Source organism: Mesoplodon densirostris, chromosome 17 (assembly GCF_025265405.1).
Source record: "Mesoplodon densirostris isolate mMesDen1 chromosome 17, mMesDen1 primary haplotype, whole genome shotgun sequence".
NCBI lineage: Eukaryota > Metazoa > Chordata > Mammalia > Artiodactyla > Ziphiidae > Mesoplodon > Mesoplodon densirostris.
In genome coordinates, this window is record NC_082677.1 from 11,991,769 (window position 1) to 12,011,789 (window position 20,021).

General features: G+C 40.0%; 1 protein-coding gene across 2 annotated transcripts in view; it reads right to left on the reverse strand.

The window, feature by feature from the left end:
- Positions 1-1,462: 1,462 nt before the first annotated feature.
- Positions 1,463-20,021, reverse strand: part of LOC132477540 (spermatogenesis- and oogenesis-specific basic helix-loop-helix-containing protein 2-like) — a 78,318-nt gene continuing 59,759 nt past the window's right edge. For both annotated transcript variants that reach the window (XM_060079939.1, XM_060079940.1), the window contains 5 exons: positions 9,538-9,685; positions 9,272-9,363; positions 7,924-8,045; positions 3,749-4,005; positions 1,463-2,293 (listed from right to left, as the gene is read on the reverse strand). In XM_060079939.1, coding sequence (XP_059935922.1) covers positions 2,273-2,293; positions 3,749-4,005; positions 7,924-8,045; positions 9,272-9,363; positions 9,538-9,685 — 640 coding nt within the window. In that variant the 3' untranslated portion in view covers positions 1,463-2,272. The remainder of the gene's footprint in view (positions 2,294-3,748; positions 4,006-7,923; positions 8,046-9,271; positions 9,364-9,537; positions 9,686-20,021) is intronic.

Sequence of the window (20,021 nt, forward strand, 5' to 3'; positions counted from 1 at the left end):
CCAGTAAACTTTAAGCTCCTAGACAAAAAAAGTAAAAAAGACGATGTCATATATATAGTTGTTTTCCCAGCATTTAAGACAATGCCTGCCAAATAGTTACTGAACAAATTAATAAATAACTGAATGATTTTTGAGGTGTTCAACATTTGCGTGTTCTCCACTGGACACACAACAGTTTGTTTATAAACACGACCAATGACTGCCATTTCTGCTATGCTGGGAGACCATACAACTCACATATTAGAAAAGTATGGTGAGGGGTAGGAAATAAGTGTAAACAGAGTAGTGATACACTCTCAATAAAAACTACCGTGACTGACTACTCCTCCTTCCCTCTTGACCTCAAACGGGTCCCTAAGGGCTTGACCACGTCCCCCTCTTTCCCTTCTCATAATCATCACCCAGGTTCAGACGCCTCCCTCCTCTTGGGTCCTCATTCCCCCAGGCACCCATCCAAGCACGTGTACATCCAGCCAGCCAGCCAGCAAGACGGCTGACAATGAGGGTCTAGAAACAAGTAAGGCCAAGTCCCTCTCCCTCAAGGCTATGTCTCATAATTTGCCTAAAACCACAGAACGGGCTCAGTAAATATCTGCTTCTGCCCCTACTCCCTGTCTGGATAGGGACAGGGACTGCTATAACCACCAATGTCAAACCTGCGAGCTGCCAGCTTTTCAAGACAGACTCTTTGCACCTTTTCATTGTGAAAACAACACTGCAACCGTCTCGTGACCGGTCAACCTGACTGTACAAAGGAAAAGTGTGTTCTTCTTTACAGGCTGAGGCCCAACTAACCTTTCCTCCCCGGCTGAGAGTTGAACTTACTTGGAAGAGCATAATTTATTAAAACTAAAATTCTGGTATTAAAAATGAATTTGGACATTTGCATGAAGTTCAGGATCATGGGAACCAGCGTTGAAAAAAAAGACGGATCTGGTAGTCTCCTCTTCATGTTGAAAGGAAAAAGGGGATTGATACCAGCAGGTAGACAGGATCTGTGGGTCACCTCTCTAGGTAGAATTCCCAGCCACAGGCTGTGTCTCATGGTCCACGTGTGAATTTAGGAAAACGCTGATGCAAAGAAAAAGTCCCAGTAGAAATTAAGACCAGCTGCGAACATATGAAGTCATCCCAAAATACTCAAAAATACCTCAACAGGTTCTCCTACAATGTCAAAGCCGTTACTACCCCCAAAGGCAAGAGTCGAGCACACATTTATAATAATAAGCATAGAATCTTAGTTGGAAACTTCTAGTTCCTTTATCAAGTTTGTCAAACATCTACAAATTCCATCGCCATGCCATCCTCAAAGAAAAGTTATACAATTTAACATGAAAATTTAGCTATGCCGAAAGTAATTTTCCAACTCCTCAAAAATCTAGTAAAATTAAAGTCCCTACACAGTACTACTAAAAGAGGAAACACATATTTATTAAACAGAACAAAAATGGGTTACCATTTTGAGGGTCAGAACTGAATATTTTGTTTAACAATAATACTTATATTATGCATAAGAACACTTTAGTGAAATATAAAACAAACATTTTTCTCCCCTTATTTTCAACAATCTTTTCTGATACCCATAGGGAGAAGGAGATGAAAAACAAAGAAAGACCTGGAGGTCTGTAACTAAAGAGCCAGAAAGAAAAATTTACCTATTAGCTATCATTTCACTCAAGGGATGGTGAAATGCAAAAACAAACATGTCAATTTATTCATTAGTAGTCAAGTGAGGAGGTAAACGCCTCTCTCGAACTATGGTATCTGAGTTTGAATAGTGAATAACGAAGGAAGCTCTCTAAAATGTCAAATGTGGAAAAGATACCACCTAGAAATAAGTGACAGTAATTCACAGTGATACTAAAAATAAGAATCAAGTTGCAATACCTGTACTTAGCGACACCAATGCACTCTACCGAGTCTACGTGGGTCTTCTTTATCATGTACCTTTTGCATAAATTGTGGAATATTTTTTGAGGAAAGAAAAAAAAAAAGAGTCTAGGTCACCTAGGCCATTTGTTCTTGTAGCACCTGGGTTGGGGGAGATCCAAGTATGTGTGAAGATAAGTAAAAACCTATGGCTAGCACTTTTGCTGCCTGTCTTTCTGACTGCAGAAGCTTTTAGCACATTTATCAGAAGCCATACAATGTAAACCTTTTTGATATTAGGTCTCTGGGTGTAGCTTTCAAGATCACTCTTTGTTCCATTCTTCCCGTATTGTCAAACGGCACCCAATAGGTGGTCTAGAGTGTGAATTTCAAACATGTGCTATTAATACGCCCAAAACTGTTGCTGCAAAGGTGAAAAAAAAAAAAAAAAAACCACATTAATTGAATCCTGGCCTGTTCTTACTCATAATGCCACAAATACATTTTCTATGTCCTCAAGCAATAGGAAATAATTTGTAAAACCATGAACTCTTTGGGTGAATACACTACAGGGTTTAAAATAGGTATTATTCATAGTTACTAAAAGTAATTATATATGGTTGTAACAATTCTCCAAAAAAACTATATAGAGTAAGGGTAGGTCACAATTAAAAAAAATAATATTGCAATCTTTTTTTTTTCATTTACTCTGGTTTTCCTGCTGGTATACTAATGACCATTAGTAACAGTATTGTATCTGTAGATACTTCATATTTTAAAATTTCTTTCTAATGCTCTTTCAAACATTTTTCTCATAAATGTTTTTTGGGAAAGTCACTATTATTCCCACTTTATAGATGTCATATGGAAATAACGGTCCCTACCTCAATGACTGTGTCAAAGATTCATTAGATCACCCACATTAAGTACGTAGGGTATCTGGCACATTACTTATTGAGTGCTCAAAACATGGTAACTATTATTAGTATGCAAAAGTATCAATAATTATATTAAGGCTATCAGAGTCCATTTTAAGCAGGCCAGTCAAGTTCAGGTCTTCCTCTAGAATTGGACAATTCTTCCCAAAAATGAAGATACCACTGTTTCTATATGCTGATCCATCTGCCTGGAATGCTTTTCCCTTCCTCACTCCCAACTCCTAACCTCTCCACTGGGCTAATTCTTACTCTTTGGATCTCAGCTTACACAGTACTTCCTCCAGGGGTAAGCAGTCCCAATCCTTGCCCACACCCGTATTACCCTATAGACACGAGGGTCTCCTCCTGTGCGCTCTAATGCGCAGCACGACTGCTTGCTTCTATGCCCACTCCCCTGTGAGACTCAGACTTCATGAGGGCAGGGATTGTGGTCTATCTTTAGATACTACATTCCCGGTGGTTAGCACAATGCTAGAACACAGTGGGTGCTCAATAAGTATCTGTGCTATGAGGACACCTGGGATCTGAAATCGGCCTGGTTGGTGTTACAAGAACAGGCTGTCATAGAGTGTGAGTGACTGGTGCCGGCCTAAGAGATAAATCAGCAGCGAGCCACAGGGCCAGTGGAGGGTGCGGCTGGTGGAATGGGAGGTGGCATCGTAGAAAGCGGGGTCGGGCTGGGGGAGCGAGGAGGGGCTCTAGAGGAGATTAGGTTCCGCCTGGTCACTTCCAGTCATAGCAGCGGAGCCACGTCCAGATTCACCAACTCTGGACATGGAGAGAGCAGTGGGGCGGCACGGGGAGCCAGAGCCTGGGCTGACTCCCCTGGTGCCAGGCGATGAGGTTTCTAACCAGAGCATGAACAACAAAACGCAGGCCAGGGGCCCCTGCTGGCTGGGATGAAGGAGCCCAGCCTGACCCACAGACCCCAGAAGACTTACCAGACAGTTGGGGTGTGTTGTGCACGCCTGGCCCAACACAGAATTGCAGTGCTGAGGAAGAAACTTCGAGACTTTGGGCACAGCTGTTGGAAAATGTACCGAAATGTTCTGATTTGTTACGGCAGCGGCATCATAGGAAGGGACGACTTTAGAATAGTATCTGACGGCACGGAAGGAATTCAGAGAGAGAGCTGTGCTGGGGATTCGGGTTTTACACGCGGCACCAATAGTGTTCTCTGACGCAGAGCTCGACTGACCTTTAATAAAAAGAAAGCAAATATCCATCAGTAGATGCAAATCAGTAACCCTGAACTACTATATTTGAAATACATTGCCCTCTATTTCACTTCCTCATGGTACAAACTTAGACTACTGCTATAGTCAAATGCTGATGTAAAAACAAAGTGAACTTTCTGGTAGTGGCATTTAGTGCGATACACACACTATAAATTAGTGTTCACATGTCATTAAAAGACAGATTTTAGAGAAGCATCATACCTCTATGCCACTGTGTGTGCGTGCGCATGTCTCGCCATTATGGAAACTGTGACCATCCCTATGAAGCAAGGGAGAATGCTGGAAAGAAGAACTCCATTCAGCCACAAATAAAGTTTGGTCACTGATTTTCTATCAGTGAAGTGGGTTATATTGTTATATAGCTATATTCTGTGCAGTAACTAGAAGGCAGAAAAAAGTTTTTAATATATAATGAATGTTAACAATGTAATCTCAATATTGGGAATAGCTTTTTTTGTTTTTAAATTTTCTGGCCGCACTGTGTGGCTTGAGGGATCTCCCTGACCAGGGATCAAGCTCATGCCCCCTGCAGTAGAAGCATGGAGTCCAAACCACTGGACTGCCAGCAAATTCCCTGAACACCTATTTATTTTCTTCTGGATACTGATAGTAATAAAGGTAAAGGAACATAACTTTATGTCTACTTTAAATACAAATGTATCTGGAATATTTGTGAAAAATCATTTCGGCAAAACTGTACAGAGACTTGTGAAAAAGGACAAGTAAAGGCAGCCTGATGAAGTCTAATGTTGACCAATATCAGCACTTCTGGGTTACAGGTCAGATTTAGCACAGAAACCAGGGGACTTCAGGTGGCCACTTAACTTCTCCAGCCTTCAATTTACTGGTCTAGGTGGTGAAAGTGAAATCTGAAAGACTTAACTGATTTCAACTATTCCAGTCCTCTTTCAAAAACCATTTGGCAACATGCATGACCAGCTGTGCATGTGCTCACATTCCCTAACTCACTCGTCACTCACTTCCAGGTATCCAGGCCAAGGAAAAGTCCAAAATATAGAAAAATGTATAGGGAAATATCTACTATCATATTATGCATAAAATCACTCTCTCCACAAAACTGCAAACACTAAATGCAGCCACAGGAGGCCGACTACGAAAACTATTCTATAAATCGTTTGATAAAACTACTAAAACCATTACAATGGTGCTGAGGGCTGCATAATACAAAATTCAAGTGTACAGGACACAATGTTAAGTAAAAAAGCCAGAGACAAAATTGGAGATCCAATATGATTACTACTGTAGTATTACCATAGAAAAAAATATATAGAAAAAGACTTGAAGGGAATATGTTTAAAAATGAATACAGTTATTATCTCAGCTGGGTTTTAGTAAAGGACTAATACTGCTTTTCAAACGGAAAAATGTATATAAATAAAATCGAAGTAGGGGTTTTGATTCAGTGACCTTCAAGGTCTTGTCCAGTCTGAACCTGACATAAGCCTATGGTCCTAGTGGATTTGTTTCTTCCCAAGAACAGTCATTTTAGGTGATGCAAAACCAAGAGATCCTGGGGCACAGAAAGGCCTGAACTCACTACCATCACAAGAGTGTTTCAGAGTTTCTGCAGGATATGAATAGTGAAAATGCAGAAGTACTGTGTGTACAAGAAGTAACACTGACAGGCATACACCTGTGGCCCGACCCCTATCTGATTTAATCTGGGCTGATTTAATCACTTTGTGACATTCAGCCATAGCTACTTTAAGTAGATTAACCATGGCTCATGGCTACTTTTTTTCTATTCTCCTTCCCTCTCCCCTAAGTCAGGAAAAAAGTCTAAATTGACGAATAAATACCCTGAGGTTGATTACATGAACAAGGAGGGCAGTGTCCTATTTGGAGACCCTTTCTCTCTTTTTTTTTTTTTTTTTTCGGTACGCGGGCCTCTCACTGTTGTGGCCTCTCCCGTTGCGGAACACAGCCTCCGGACGCACAGGCTCAGTGACCATGGCTCACGGGCCCAGCCGCTCCGCGGCACGTGGGATCTTCCCAGACCGGGGCACGAACCCGTGTCCCCTGCATCGGCAGGCGGGCTCTCAACCACTGCGCCACCAGGGAAGCCCAACCCTTTCTCTTCTGACTTTAGACACCATCCCCTGTAACCTCGTTTGTTCCCGTTGTTTCCACTATGTCCTCATAATGTGCACGGTACCTCGACGACAGCACTTAAAGTAACACACGAATCATATTTTGCTTTATGACCCTGTCTGCTGCTAATCTGCAAGCTCCCTAAGAACAAGAACTGCACCTTGTCTGTCCTCGTGTCCCCATCTTTGAGGCAGAAACATTTAAGCTGAGAACTAAGCGATGACTGGGGGTGAGCCAGGCAGAGCGTGGGAAAGGGCATTCCCAGCACAGGGAGGTGCTGACATGAGGCAGTGGAATCCCTTCGAGGAAACCAGTAGAAAGGTGACCTCAGACTCAGGCAGGGGGAGGAGATGGGAGGGCCTCTGGTCATCAGCACCTAACACGCAGGTTACATGCTCCATAACTTACTGGCTTCTCAGTGAAGAATAACCTTTGGGAATATGTACTAAAAGTCACAAACTGGCAGCTGTGTTCTTTTACTCTGGCTCTGCTTTTTTTCCATCTTCTTATTTGTACAAGCACATGGGCATGCCTAGACTTTATAATACAAATAACAAAAATGCCTCCCAGTGGGTAAACACTGAATATTCACAATGGAATATTCACATAATGAATGTTTCTTGATCACCTACTGTGAGCTGGTCATTGTTCTAGGTACTAGAAATACAGCAATGAACAAAAGAGGCAAAAAAAAAAAAAAAAAAAATCCCTGTCCTTGTGGAGTTGATATTCTAGTGGCAGAAGACAGGCAATAAAAAAATAGGCAAGAAAAGAATATTAGAAGGAGAACAGTGCTATGAAGAAAAATATAGCAGAGAGAGTGGATAAGGAGTCCCACGTATTATGTGATGCTGGGAAGGAGTGTGCGGTTTTAACTGGGTGGTTGAGAAAGACTCACTGAGAAGGTGACAATTAAGCAAAGACACAAAGGAGGTAAATCAATTACTACGTTAAATGCTTAGTACAGGCAGACCTTGTTTTATTGCACTTTGCAGACACTCTGTTTTTTACAAACTGAAGGTGTGTGGCAACCCTACATCAAGTAAGTCTATTGGTGCCGTTTTTCCAACAGCATTTGCTCCCTTAATGTCTCTGTGTCACATGTTGCTAATTCCCACAACATCTTAAACCTTTTCATTATCAGCGTATTTGTTACGGTGATCTGTGATCAGTGATCTTTGATGTCGCAACTACTACTTGCTGGAGGCTCAGATGACGGCTAGCATTTTAAAGCAATAACATATTTTAAAATCAAGGCATGGACATTAATATTTGAGACATATGTATTGCATACTTACTAGACTACGATAGAGTGTAAACATAACTTTTATATGCACTGAGAAACCAAAATATGTGTGACTCTATTGCGATATTCGCTTTATTGCAGTGGTCTGGAACAGGACTCATGATATTTCTGAGGTCTGCCTGTACACTGTTAGCACTGAATTAATATGAATACTTCCCTCCCTTTAGATTCTGTTCAATAATACACAGTCATCAGTGTGCTCATCATCTATCATTAAGATGAGATTTCTGGTAATGAGAGTCCAATTTCAGCCCACTTTCTGGGGTAACACTATTTAAATGCCAGTGACCAGCCGTGTCTTTCAAGCAGACAGCACCAAAGGATTCAGGGTGTGATCTTCCAGCTATGCTCCATCCCCTGGTTACGGCAGTGCCTGCACAGAAGACCCAGGGTGAGCAGGACACACAGGCAGGCCCATGCACACTACAGCCGGCCGCACAGGGCGGTGGGCGGAGCTCACCTCTCACAGCTTCATCCAAGGGAGCCCCGGAGGCAGGAACAGAGTACATGTTCAAGCGCTTATTAGCCAGGAATCTGATCCCTCTCACAGGTGAATAAGTGCTTGTCAACACACTGTTTTCTCTTAAAGAAACAAAACATTCCTTAGGCATTTCTCAGGGAAGATGATATGAACATTGCTGAGTTGAACTGCTCTTCTTACATTCAAGTTCTAAAAAGCACAGACAGGGCCTCCCTGGTGGCACAGTGGTTGAGAGTCCGCCTGCCGATGCAGGGGATACGGGTTCGTGCCCCGATCTGGGAGGATCCCATATGCCGCGGAGCGGCTGGGCCCATGAGCCATGGCCGCTGGGCCTGCGCATCCGGAGCCTGTGCTCCGCAACGGGAGAGGCCACAACAGTGAGAGGCCCGCATACCGCAAAAAGGAAAAAAAAATAAAAAATAAAAAAAATAAATAAAAAGCACAGACAGAGCCTACGCTCTGGATTAAATATAAGAACAAACTGTAGAAGAGGACTCACGATGGTTCTTTAGGATATGGAGGAATGGTTTACTTTTCCTTTAGAGTTTTTCTTGGTGTACACATTCTAATCAATTTAAATAAGGAAGCATTCATTTGGCACGTCACCTGTTATACTAGAAATGTCTTTAAGGACTCCCACCTGAAAATGGGGCTGGACTGCCCTGGTGACAGAGGAATGCTAGAATCTATCGCATCCTGACTGCATTGTCAATCACCACAGGCACTACTCGTAAAGCCCCATTTTAGGAAACAACAAAAGAAGAAAGAGTGGGTCAAATGATGAAAGGATCATGGGCCTGAGAATATTACATATTTTATCACTGTAATTAAATGATACACATCAGCAATGGGAAAAGTTTACTGATTCTTTTTTTTTAATAGATCTTTACTGGAATATAATTGCTTCACAATACCGTGTTAGTTTCTGTTGCACAACAAAGTGAATCAGCCATGTGCATACATATGTCCCCATAACCCCTCCCTCTTGAGCCTCCCTCCCACCCTCCCTATCCCACCCCTCTAGGTCATCACAAAGCACCGAGCTGATCTCCCTGTGCTATGCAGCTGCTTCCCACCAGCCAACTATTTTACATTCAGTGTGTATATACATCGATGCTACTCTCACTTTGCCCCAGCTTCGCCCTCCCAGCCCACGTCATCAAGTCCATTCTCTATGTCTACCTCTTTATTCCTGCCCTGCAACTAGGTTCATCAGTACCATTTAGTTCTCATTATGGGTGGGTTCAGTGCCTGTCTCATTTCTAGCATTAGTACCAGTGGAAAATAACAAGGCCACCTCAGATTCACAAGATTCAGATGATCATACCTTTGTGCCATAATCGTGCCTGGGGCGGATAGCTGGATGGGCATTTGTTGTATCTTACAAAACCTGCTATTGCTCTGAAGTAATTCTGTAATCTAAGAAATGAAGAGAGAAAGAGATTGAGATCCACTTAGATAGCTCTAGCTATAGATTTTTTTCGTATACACACACACACACACATTTCTAACTATAAAAAATAAAAGAAATAAAACTGTAGCATTAAAGCACTGTCTGCGAGAATAAAATTCAAGGACTTGAGAGTCGACTACCTGGCCCATGACGGCTAGAGGGATTCTGTCCCGGACATACTTCATGTAGTCAACTGTTGCCTCGAGAATGGAAGCTGCATCATTCTTTCTCCCCTTTACATACGGCAACAGGGTACGCAGCTGCTCACAGCAATACTTGATTCGTTCTCTGAGCAGAGAAGTGTAATAAATAAGGAAAAATTAGTCTGTTTTCTTCCTTGTGCACAAGGACAACCAATCCCTCCTCTCGGTTTGTTTATAAAGGAACCGGCCCCTGCCTCTCTAGTCTCCGTTTTAGAGGAGGCCCATGTCCCCACAAGCCAGCAGTCTCCACAGCCCCTGGAATCACAGCTTTCTGGGGCACGGCTCACACTGCTGTCGAGTACAGTGTCTGTGCTGATGGCAGCCCAGCTCACTCTTCCCCGTGAGTGTGCAGGAGGCCCAGACGCTGAGGACGCCAGAGAACACCCCTGCTGCCTATGGAAACCTACAGGCACGCACCCCTCAGAGGAGAGGATCACACACCATACACATAAATCCTTTTGTGATTCACACTAGAAGCTTGGAAGGCAAACAGTCCTCAGGATATTCATGTCACTCTGACCTGGACCACATTTCCAATAATACACAATTAGCAACTTAGAATACATGGGCTTCACCTGTGTTCTGAGCCAAAGGAAAAGCAGAAGCCTGCTTCCTTTACGTGAGGTAGGTAGATGGACAGAACAAATAAACCAATATGCAAATGAGAACGTCATCCAGGCTCATATCAGAAAGAAACTAACCTAAGTCTTCCACAGTTCTGAAGGGAAATACATAGGAAATGTAACTCTAAATTGATCTCAGCCTTTGTGACCTTCAGTTATCCGTGTGTTCAGTTAATAAGCATTCTTAAGCATGTTTTGCTCTGAATACTGCCTTTACATGTATGGGCTCAAAGGGTGGCTCTGCCCATTACTAGCTGGGACCTCTGGCAAGTTACTAAACCTCTCTGAACCTTAGAATGACAAAAGTATATGGATTTTTTTTTTTTTTTTTTTTTTTTTTTTTTTTTTTTTTGCTGTATGCGGGCCTCTCACTGCTGTGGCCTCTCCCGTTGCGGAGCACAGGCTCCGGACACACAGGCTCCGCGGCCATGGCTCGCGGGCCCAGCCGCTCCGCGGCATGTGGGATCTTCCGGGATCGGGGCACGAACCCGTGTCCCCTGCATCGGCAGGCGGACTCTCAACCACTGCGCCACCAGGGAAGCCCAAGTATATGGATTTTTAAAAATCCACTTTGTCACATAGCCAGTGAATAACTCAAATATTCCAGATCAGTGGGTGGTATTTTAATTGGGCTTTGAGGAGCTTTGGGGGTTCTGTGGAGATGTCTCAGGCATCACTCTGTAAAAGGGATAGAAGAGTCAACAATTTGACATGTGTATGATGGGCTCTGAAACTTCATATACCCTTCCACACGGTACTTTCACTTACAAGGATCTCAAACACAGAACAAACTTCCTGTAAAATGACATCCATTAGTCTATCAGTAAAACAGGAAAAACAATTTAAACACACAAAATAAGTGGATGCTTAAGTAAGCTCAGTAGAATACTATCTGGCAGTGGAAGTATGTTATAAAGCTTACTGGGGAAAAATAGGATATTTCTATAGGAGACAAGTATAAGATATAGGACAGCATGTAAAATATGATCATAGCCATTAAGGAAAAAATAAGGCAAAAAAAAAAAGACAAAGCAAAAGCGTGAAGTAATCTGGATAGTTGGGCTATAGAAAATATTATTTCTTCCTTTAATTTTCTACATTTTCCAAATATCTTTGTGGGGCATATATCATTTTTATAATGAAAGATCATATTAAACATTTTTCCAACATTCATTAGGAAAATGTTCAAACATACAGGAAGATGGACAGAATTAAGATTTCATAATTCTGAAAAGTTGAAAGAATTAAGAATTTGTACAGGGAACACTTATATACCCACTACCTAGAGTCTATGGTGAACACTTACTGTCTATGCTTTGTCATATATGAATCATCCCACTGGCCATATACATCAACCTATTTTATTGCACTGAAGCATTTCAAGGTAAGTTGTAGACTTCAGTACACTAAACCCCTAAATATATAGCTACAGTTCAAATTATTTTATTTTCGGGTAAAAGTTACAAAAAATAAAATGCACCAATCTTAAGGGTACCATTCTATGAGTTTTGACAAACGTACAAAACTATGTGACACAAACTACCTAATGAACATTCTCATAACCCCAGAAAGTTCCTTATGTTCCATCTTGGTCAGTCTCATCCCCCATAAGAGGCAACCACATTTCTGATATTTTTCTATCTCACATTACTCGTCTCTCCTTAAACTACGTATAAATCAAATCTCACAGCACGTGTCCTTTTATGTAAGGTTTCTTTCACTTGCATAATGTTTTTGAGATTTATCCATGGGGCTGCTTTTTTTCCTTTTTATTGAGTAATAGTATTCCGTAGTATAAATATGCCACAGCTTATTTATCCATTCTCTTATCGATCTGCACTTTGGCTGTTTCTTATTTTTATCATTATGAATAAAACTGCAAGATCTTCTGTACATCTTTTTGTGAACGTATGTTTTTATTTCTCTTAGGTAAATGTCTAGGAATAGAATTGAAGGGTTATTTTACAAATTTAGAAGAAACTAGCAGAACTTTCCCCCAAAGAGTACCAATTTACCCTCCCACCATCAATGTATGAGAATTCCTGTTGTTCCACATCTTGGATAGCATTTAATACTGTCAGTTTTAATTTTAAAATATTGGCCTTTCAGCGGTATATGTGGTAGTATCTCATGCTTTAATGTGCATTTCCATGACAACAAAGTATGTTGAGCATTTTTTCTGCTGCTTATTGGGCTTGTGTATTACTTTCCTTTGTGAAGTGTTTGTTTGAATACTTTACCTCCATTTTAATTGGACTGTAGTTCTCTCTATTATTGAACTTTAAGAGTTCTTTGTATATCCTAATATCAGTATTTTGTCAATATATTTGTTTTGCAAATATTTTCTCCCAGTCTGTAGTTTGCCTATTTATTTTCTTAGTGGTGTCTTATGAAAGAAAAAGCTGTAAATTTTGATGAGTCTAATTCATCTACTCTTTCTGTTATAGTTATTGCTTTCTGTGTCATAAGGTACAGCCGCCTACCCTCAGCTAGCGAAAACATTCTCCTATGCTTTCTTCTAGAACTGTAGTGTTCAGTACAGTAGCCATAAGCCACGAGTCTATTTAAATATGAATTAATTAAAAATTAAACAAAAATTTGAATTCATTTCCTAAGTCGCAATACCCACATTTCAAATACTCAATAATATGACTAGCAGCTACCTTACTGGACAGCAGATATAGGCCATTTCTAACACTGCAGAAAGTTCTACTGAACAGTCCTATTCTAGAAGCTTTATAGTTTTAGCTTTATACGATAGCCCTGTCTATACTTCATGTTGAATTAATTTTTATATGGTATGAGGAAGGGGTCAAGTTTCATTGTTTTTTCATATGGATATCCTGTTGTTCCAGCACCATTTATAGAAAAGACTTTTGTTTCCCAAGTTGTTTGCCCTGGTGATTTGTTGAAAATCAAGTGACTGTAATGTGTGGGCTATTGTGTTTTATTATCTACTGGTCAACCTTCATGTTAGTAAAATGCTGATTAATGTAGCTGTATGCTAAATCCTGAAGTCAGATAGCTTAAGTGCTCCAACTTTGTTGTACTTTTTCAGGATTGCTTTATTCTAAGTCCTTTTATATTTACAGTCCTTTCCACAGTTTTGAATTAGACTGTCAATTTTTACCCAAAAAAGTCTATTTGAATTATTGTTTAGATTTAAATAAAGTTATATTTCAATTTAGCGAGAGCTGACATCTTTTTTCTTTTTTTTCAGTAAATTTAATTATTTTATTTATTTTTTGGCTGCATTGGACCTTTGCTGCACACAGGCTTTCTCTAGTTTCGGCAAGCAGGGGCTAATCTTTGTTGCCATGCACGTGCTTCTCATTGTGGTGGCTTCCCTTGCTGTGGAGCATGGGCTCTAGGCCTGCAGGCTCAGTAGTTGTGGCTCGCGGGCTCTACAGCACAGGCTCAGTAGGTGTGGTGCACGGGCTTAGTTGCTCCACGGCATGCAGGATCTCCCTGGACCAGGGATCAGACCTGTCCCCTGCATTGGCAGGCAGATTCTTAACCACTGCCCCACCAGGGAATTCCCAAGAACTGACATCTTAATAATATAAATCTTTTAATTCATAATTATGTATAATGCATGATTTAGTTTTTCTTTAGTTTATCACTGCAATATTTTGAGTGACCACTGTACAGATATTATGTCTTTTATATATTTTTGTTCCTAAGTATTCTAAGGCTTTTTAACTCTATTTTCAATATAATTATTATTTTTCATTTTCCAATTGTTCACTGCTAATATAGAAAAATACAATTGATTTTTGTACACTGACCTTATATCCTATGACCTTGCTATATTCATCTTTTGGTTCTAGTAGTTATTTTGTAGGTATCTTAGGACTTTATACATAAACAATCATGCCATCTATAAATAAGAGAGTTTTGTTTCTTTCTAAGAATAGGCAACCTTACTTTGTTCCAGATCTTTTTAAGGAACAAATGGTCAAAATCTCATCATTAAGTACAATGTTAGCTATAGGTTTTTCATAGATGCCCTTTAACAGATTCAGGAAATTCTCTTCCATACCTATTTTGCTGGAAGGTTGGTTTTTTATTTGTCTTTTAATCTTATGTTGTCAAATAAGTTTTCAGAATCTGTTAATCTATTGTTTTCTCCTTCACTGTGTTTAATGTGGTGAATTATATCGATTGATTTTTGAATGTTACATCAGCTTTGCTTTTCTAGGATAAACCCAGTGTGGTCACGACACATTATACCTTTATCTATTACTTCATTCAATTTGTTAAAATTATGTTAAGTATTTTTATGTCTCTGTTCATGAGAGATACTGGTCTGTAATTTTCTTTTTTTATAATATCTTTATCAGGTTTAGGGTTATGTTGGCATCATGAAATGGGTTAGGAACTGTTCTCCCTCCATTTTCTGTAAAATTAAGACTGGTATTACCTCTTCTTTAGATCTTTCACAGAATTCATCAGTAAAACCATCTGAGTTTGGCGTCTTCTCTTTGGTACTTTTCTGCTTTTTAGTTAAGTTCAATTTCTTTAACATAGAGGGCTATTCAGGTCTTCTGCTTCATCTAGTATCAATTTTGGTAAATTGTGTTTTTCAAAAATTTGTCCATTTCACCTAAGTTGTTGAACTTATTGGCATAAAATTATTTAAAATATACCCTTTTATATTATATGTTTATTGGATATGTAGAGGTAATTCCTCTTTCATTCATGATATTGGTAAAATGTTTTCTCTCTCTCCTCACCTGCCCGCCTCCCTCCCCTTTCTGTTTACTTTGGATTTACTTCATTTTACTTTTTCTAGCCCCTTAAAATGGACCCTTAGGTCATTGATTTTTAGATCTTTTGCCTTTCCTAATATAAGCATTTAAAGCCCTAGTGTTGGGACATCCCTGGCAGTCCAGTGGTTAAGACTTTGACTCCCAAAGCAGGGGGTGCGGGTTCAATCCCTGGTCGGGGAACTAAGACCCCACATGCCTTGCAGCCGAAAAACCAAACATAAGACAGAAGCAATATTGTAACAAAATCAATAAAGACTTTAAAAAAATAAAGCCATTAATGTTTGCCATAAGCTTTGCTTTAACTGCATCTCACAGATTTTGAAATATTCTACTATCATAATCATTCAATTTGCAATATTTTCTAATTTTTCTTGTGATTATTTTCTTTTACCCATGGATTATTTAGGACTGTGTTCTTAAATTTCCAGATATTTGAGGGTTTTCTTTATATCAAATTCTTATTGGCTTCTAATTTAACTTAATTGTAGTCAAGGAACATACTCCTTGTGAATTCAACTTTTTTAAACGTATTGAAATGTACTATACCCCCCGACATACAGTTTATCTAAGTGAATGTACCATATGCCTTTGAAAAGAATGGGTATTCCGCTGCTGTGCTGGGTATGGTGTGTTACAAACATCTACCAGATCAAGCTGGTTAACAGGGCTCACACCTTCTATATCTGACGGATTTTTGGTGTCCAGCTGTTGTATCAATTGCTGAGAGAGGGATGTGAAATCTCCAACAATGCTTGTCAATATGTCCCTTTAATTTTGTGAATATTTGCTTCAAATACAATATCTGTCCCTTTAATTTTGTGAATTTTTGCTTCAAATACATAATCATTCGCTACTTGTGATTATTATATCATTCTGATAAGTTGAATATTTTAAATACCAAAAGTATGTATTTATCTGACAGGCCTGGAATGATTATGTCTGCTGCTAAGGTTTTCACTACAGGTGCAAAAGCAAAGTATTCTTGTACTTTCTGTCTGATTGTGGCAGTCAAGATGAATGGAAGAGTACAGGAGAAAAACATGGTAATACAGAGAAAAACATAGAGAATTTTTGCAATTCATAAATAATTTTGTAGACAGTGAAGAGCCTGTTTTACTCCACCTCCAAAAAAAACCCCTAAAATTTGAGTTAAAAGAACCAACAGTTACAGATATTTTAATCTGATATTGTCATCTAATTTTAGACTAAAAGAAGACACAGTTTGTTAATCCCAAACTCCTAAGTTATCTCTCCCCCTCTCCACTATCCCCTTTGGTAACCATAAGTTTGTTTTCTAAGCCTGTGAGTCTATTTCTGATTTGTAAATAAGTTCATTTGTATCATTATTTTAGATTCCACATATAAGTAATATCATATCTGTCTTTATCTGATTTACTTCACTTTATATGATAATCTCTAGGACCATCCATGCTGCTGCAAATGGCATTATTTCACTCTTTTTTATAGCTGAGTAATATTCCACCACCACCACACACACACACACACACACACACACACACACACACACATACACACACCACATCTTCTTTATCCATTCATCTTTATTGTGTTTAATGTGGTGAATTATATTATGGAAATTTAGGTTGCTTGTATGTCTTGGCTATTGTATATAGTGCTGCTACGAACACTGGCGTGCATGTATATTTTCAGAGTAGAGTTTTCTCCAGATATATGCCCAGGAATGGGATTGCTGGAACCTCCACACTGTTCTCCATAGTGGCTGCACCAACTTACATTCCCACCGACAGTGTAAGAGGGTTTCTTTTTTCACCACGCCCTCTCCAGCATTTATTGTTTATAAACTTTTTAATGACGGCCACTCTGACTGGTGTGAGGTGATACCTCACTGTAGTTTTGATCTGAATTTCTCTAATAATTAGGGATGTTGAGCATCTTTTCATGTGCCCGCTGGCCATCTGTTATGTCTTCTTTGGAGAAATGTCTATTTAGATCTTCTGTCCAGTTTTTGATTGGGTTGTTTGTTTTTTTGATATTAAGCTGTATGAGCTGTTTGTATATTTTGGAAACTAACCCCTTGTCAGTAGCATCATTTGCAAATATTTTCTCTCAGTCCATAGGTGGTCTATTCATTTTGTATATGGTTTCCTTTGCTGTGCAAAAGCTTTTAAGTTTAATTAGGTCCTATTTGTTTATTTTTGTTTTTATTTCCATTACTCTAGGAGACGGATCCCAAAAAACTAATGCTGTGATTTATGTGATTTACTAAAAACTAATGCTGTGATGTATGTGATTTACAAAGAGTGTTCGGCCTATGTTCTCCTCTAGTAGTTTTGTAGTATCCAGTCTTACATTTAGGCCTTTAAACCGTTTTGAGTTTATTTTTGTATACGGTGTTAGAGAACCTTTTTGAAGGATGTTAATGTTGGCTCAGAAAAGTAGGATACCCAGCTCAGAGGCCCCACAGGGTCCTGCCGTTTTCTTTTTCCTTTGTGTATGGAAGCAGCAATAGGCAACAACAGGCAAAAATGTGTTTTGTTTTTGTCATCTACCATAGAAGCCAGCTTGGTTATGACCCAGTCCAAATAAATCAGGGAAAGAACCAGCTAAAAGTGATTCTAAGAGGCTGAATGGCATTTAAAGGCAAAGATCTTGGTCCAAACTACATCCTTGGTCTCTCCTCTGTACAAATGTGTCTCAAGCAATCAAGAACTCACAGAGAGAGGTCTCTTGGCCACATATGACTTAAGACCCTCTGAGAACTTCCTATTCTACCTTCCTTAAATTTCTAAGATTTGACCAGCTCTGGAAAAGCCTTCATTTGTGAGAAACTACAGCAAAACTCACTTTCACTTCAAGTGAGTGACATCCTGAAAATGATCAAACCACCACGATTTTGGACTCACAGATACACAAACAAAATGAGGGTATATCACTGCAAAGTATACACCTTACCAAGATAAAGACATATTTATATATTTAAAACATGTGTAATGAAAGGGATTTCATCAAGAATATTAGAATTAGCCAATTTTTATTAATCTGTTCTAATAAAAAAAACAGAGATGGTAGAGTTGTTTTAAAAAGAAATTCCCAAATGCAAATATTCAAAACTATCAGCTGGGATCATTATTTCCTCAACATTAGCAAATATGTTACCTATGCTGCTTAAAAACAAAAAAGAGCAAAACAAAGCAAAAAAGGCAAAACCATAAGTAAAGCAGCTGATTGGGAGGAGGAGGAGAAAAAGGAAGAGAAATAGACTACAAGCATCTATTTTATGATTCACAGGCATAATCAAAAGGGTTAAGAAGAGGAAATGGTATAAAGTAATAAGGGACGGATTGTTACTTTCTGGTATCTCCCAAGCAAATCTCTAAGTGGAGGGGTCAGTTCCTGGTTACAGCTTTTCTTTCTGGGAAACAAAGATTTCTAGCCCTTTAAATAATGCAACAGGGGAGGACACCCCCCAAACCATCGTTGTAGTCCTCTAGACTAGTGGTTGTCAGATTTTAGTTTTCATCAACCACTAAAATTAAAAAAGAAAAACAACACAGAACTTTGGGGGACCAATAAAAGATTGCCAACATTCGATTCGGACGTGAAAAATAATGAAAGAAAGGTACCATCTCCCAATAACATTTTGTTGTAACCATTTACTAATATCACCATGATTTTAACATCAAATAAAGTATGGAAAACACAATCTTAGAATATGTTATATAAAATATAGCTTTAAAAATACTCATTGCACTGTATTTTTCTCACTTCACTGCAGATTAGTGAACTCTATAGGATAGCCTGGCCAGCAGGCCCTAAGTCTCCTCTTGGCTAAAGCAGCAGACATGAGTGAAGGCCTTTTGGACCAGACAAGCCCAGCTACCAGCCCATCTCATCAAGCCCCAAACCACAACACTTTCCCACTAATCTGCAGCAGACGATGGAGGCCATTTGGCAGAACTTGATCAACTTCCTCCTCCTTTCTGGCCCCATCAAAAGACTCATCTTTTCCCTCTTGCATCATGTATGTATAGGTATGGCTGATTCACTTTGTTATAAAGCAGAAACTAACACACCACTGTAAAGCAATTATACTCCAATAAAGATGTTAAAAAACAAAAACAAAAAAAACGTCCAGGCCAGGCACCAGCTGGGAGAAGACAACCACTCCAGAAGGGGGCGGCTGGGGAAGGCAGAGAACACAGGGCACGAGAAAAACAAACAAACAGAAAGACTCATCTCTGTCCACACTTAGCTTTAACCCCGTCTCTTCAGTTTCAGTAGAAGAGGTGCCCTCCCACCTGGTTCTGGATGCCAAAGCCTTCTGCCTCCTCAGGGATGTAAATCCATCGCCAGGGCCCCTCACTGACTGAAGGGAACTAAAATTCTTGGACGTTCCTCCCATTGAGAGGTGGGGTCTATATACCCTTCCCTTAGGCCCGGGTAGGCTCTGTGACTGCTCTGACCAAGAGCACATGGTAGAAGTGGCACTGGGCCAGTTTCTGGTCCCAGGCCGTGTGAGAGCGCAGCTTCCTCTTCCTGCCCCCTGGAATACTCTCTCTAGGAGCCCTGGGCTGCCATGGAAGAAGTCTGACAACCCTGAGACTAGCAGGCTGGGGAGCCCCGGCTGCGTTTAGCCTTCCAGCCATCCCTGCAAAGGCCCCAGACCCTCCTGACTAGACCATCCTCCAGCTGAATGCTACCAAGTAACCCCAGTTAATGTCACATAGGCAGAATTGCCTAGCTGAGTCCTGCTCAAACTGCTAACCCATAAAACCACGTATCAAGCCAATAAACTTCAGTTTCATTTTTTAAGCAGCCACAGATAACCAAAACATGAGTATCTTTAAGACCTCTGTCTCTCTTCCAGCTGTCTTCTTTTGGAAGATAAATATGAACATATTCAAGTCTGGCCCAGCCTTATCAGAGTTTCTCATTTTCCCCTAAACTCCCTTTTATAGACCACACACCCTCCTTTTCTCCTTCCTTTCATCTGCATTCCCACCTTTCATTCTCCATCTTTCTGCAATGGCACTTCTTCCCTAAC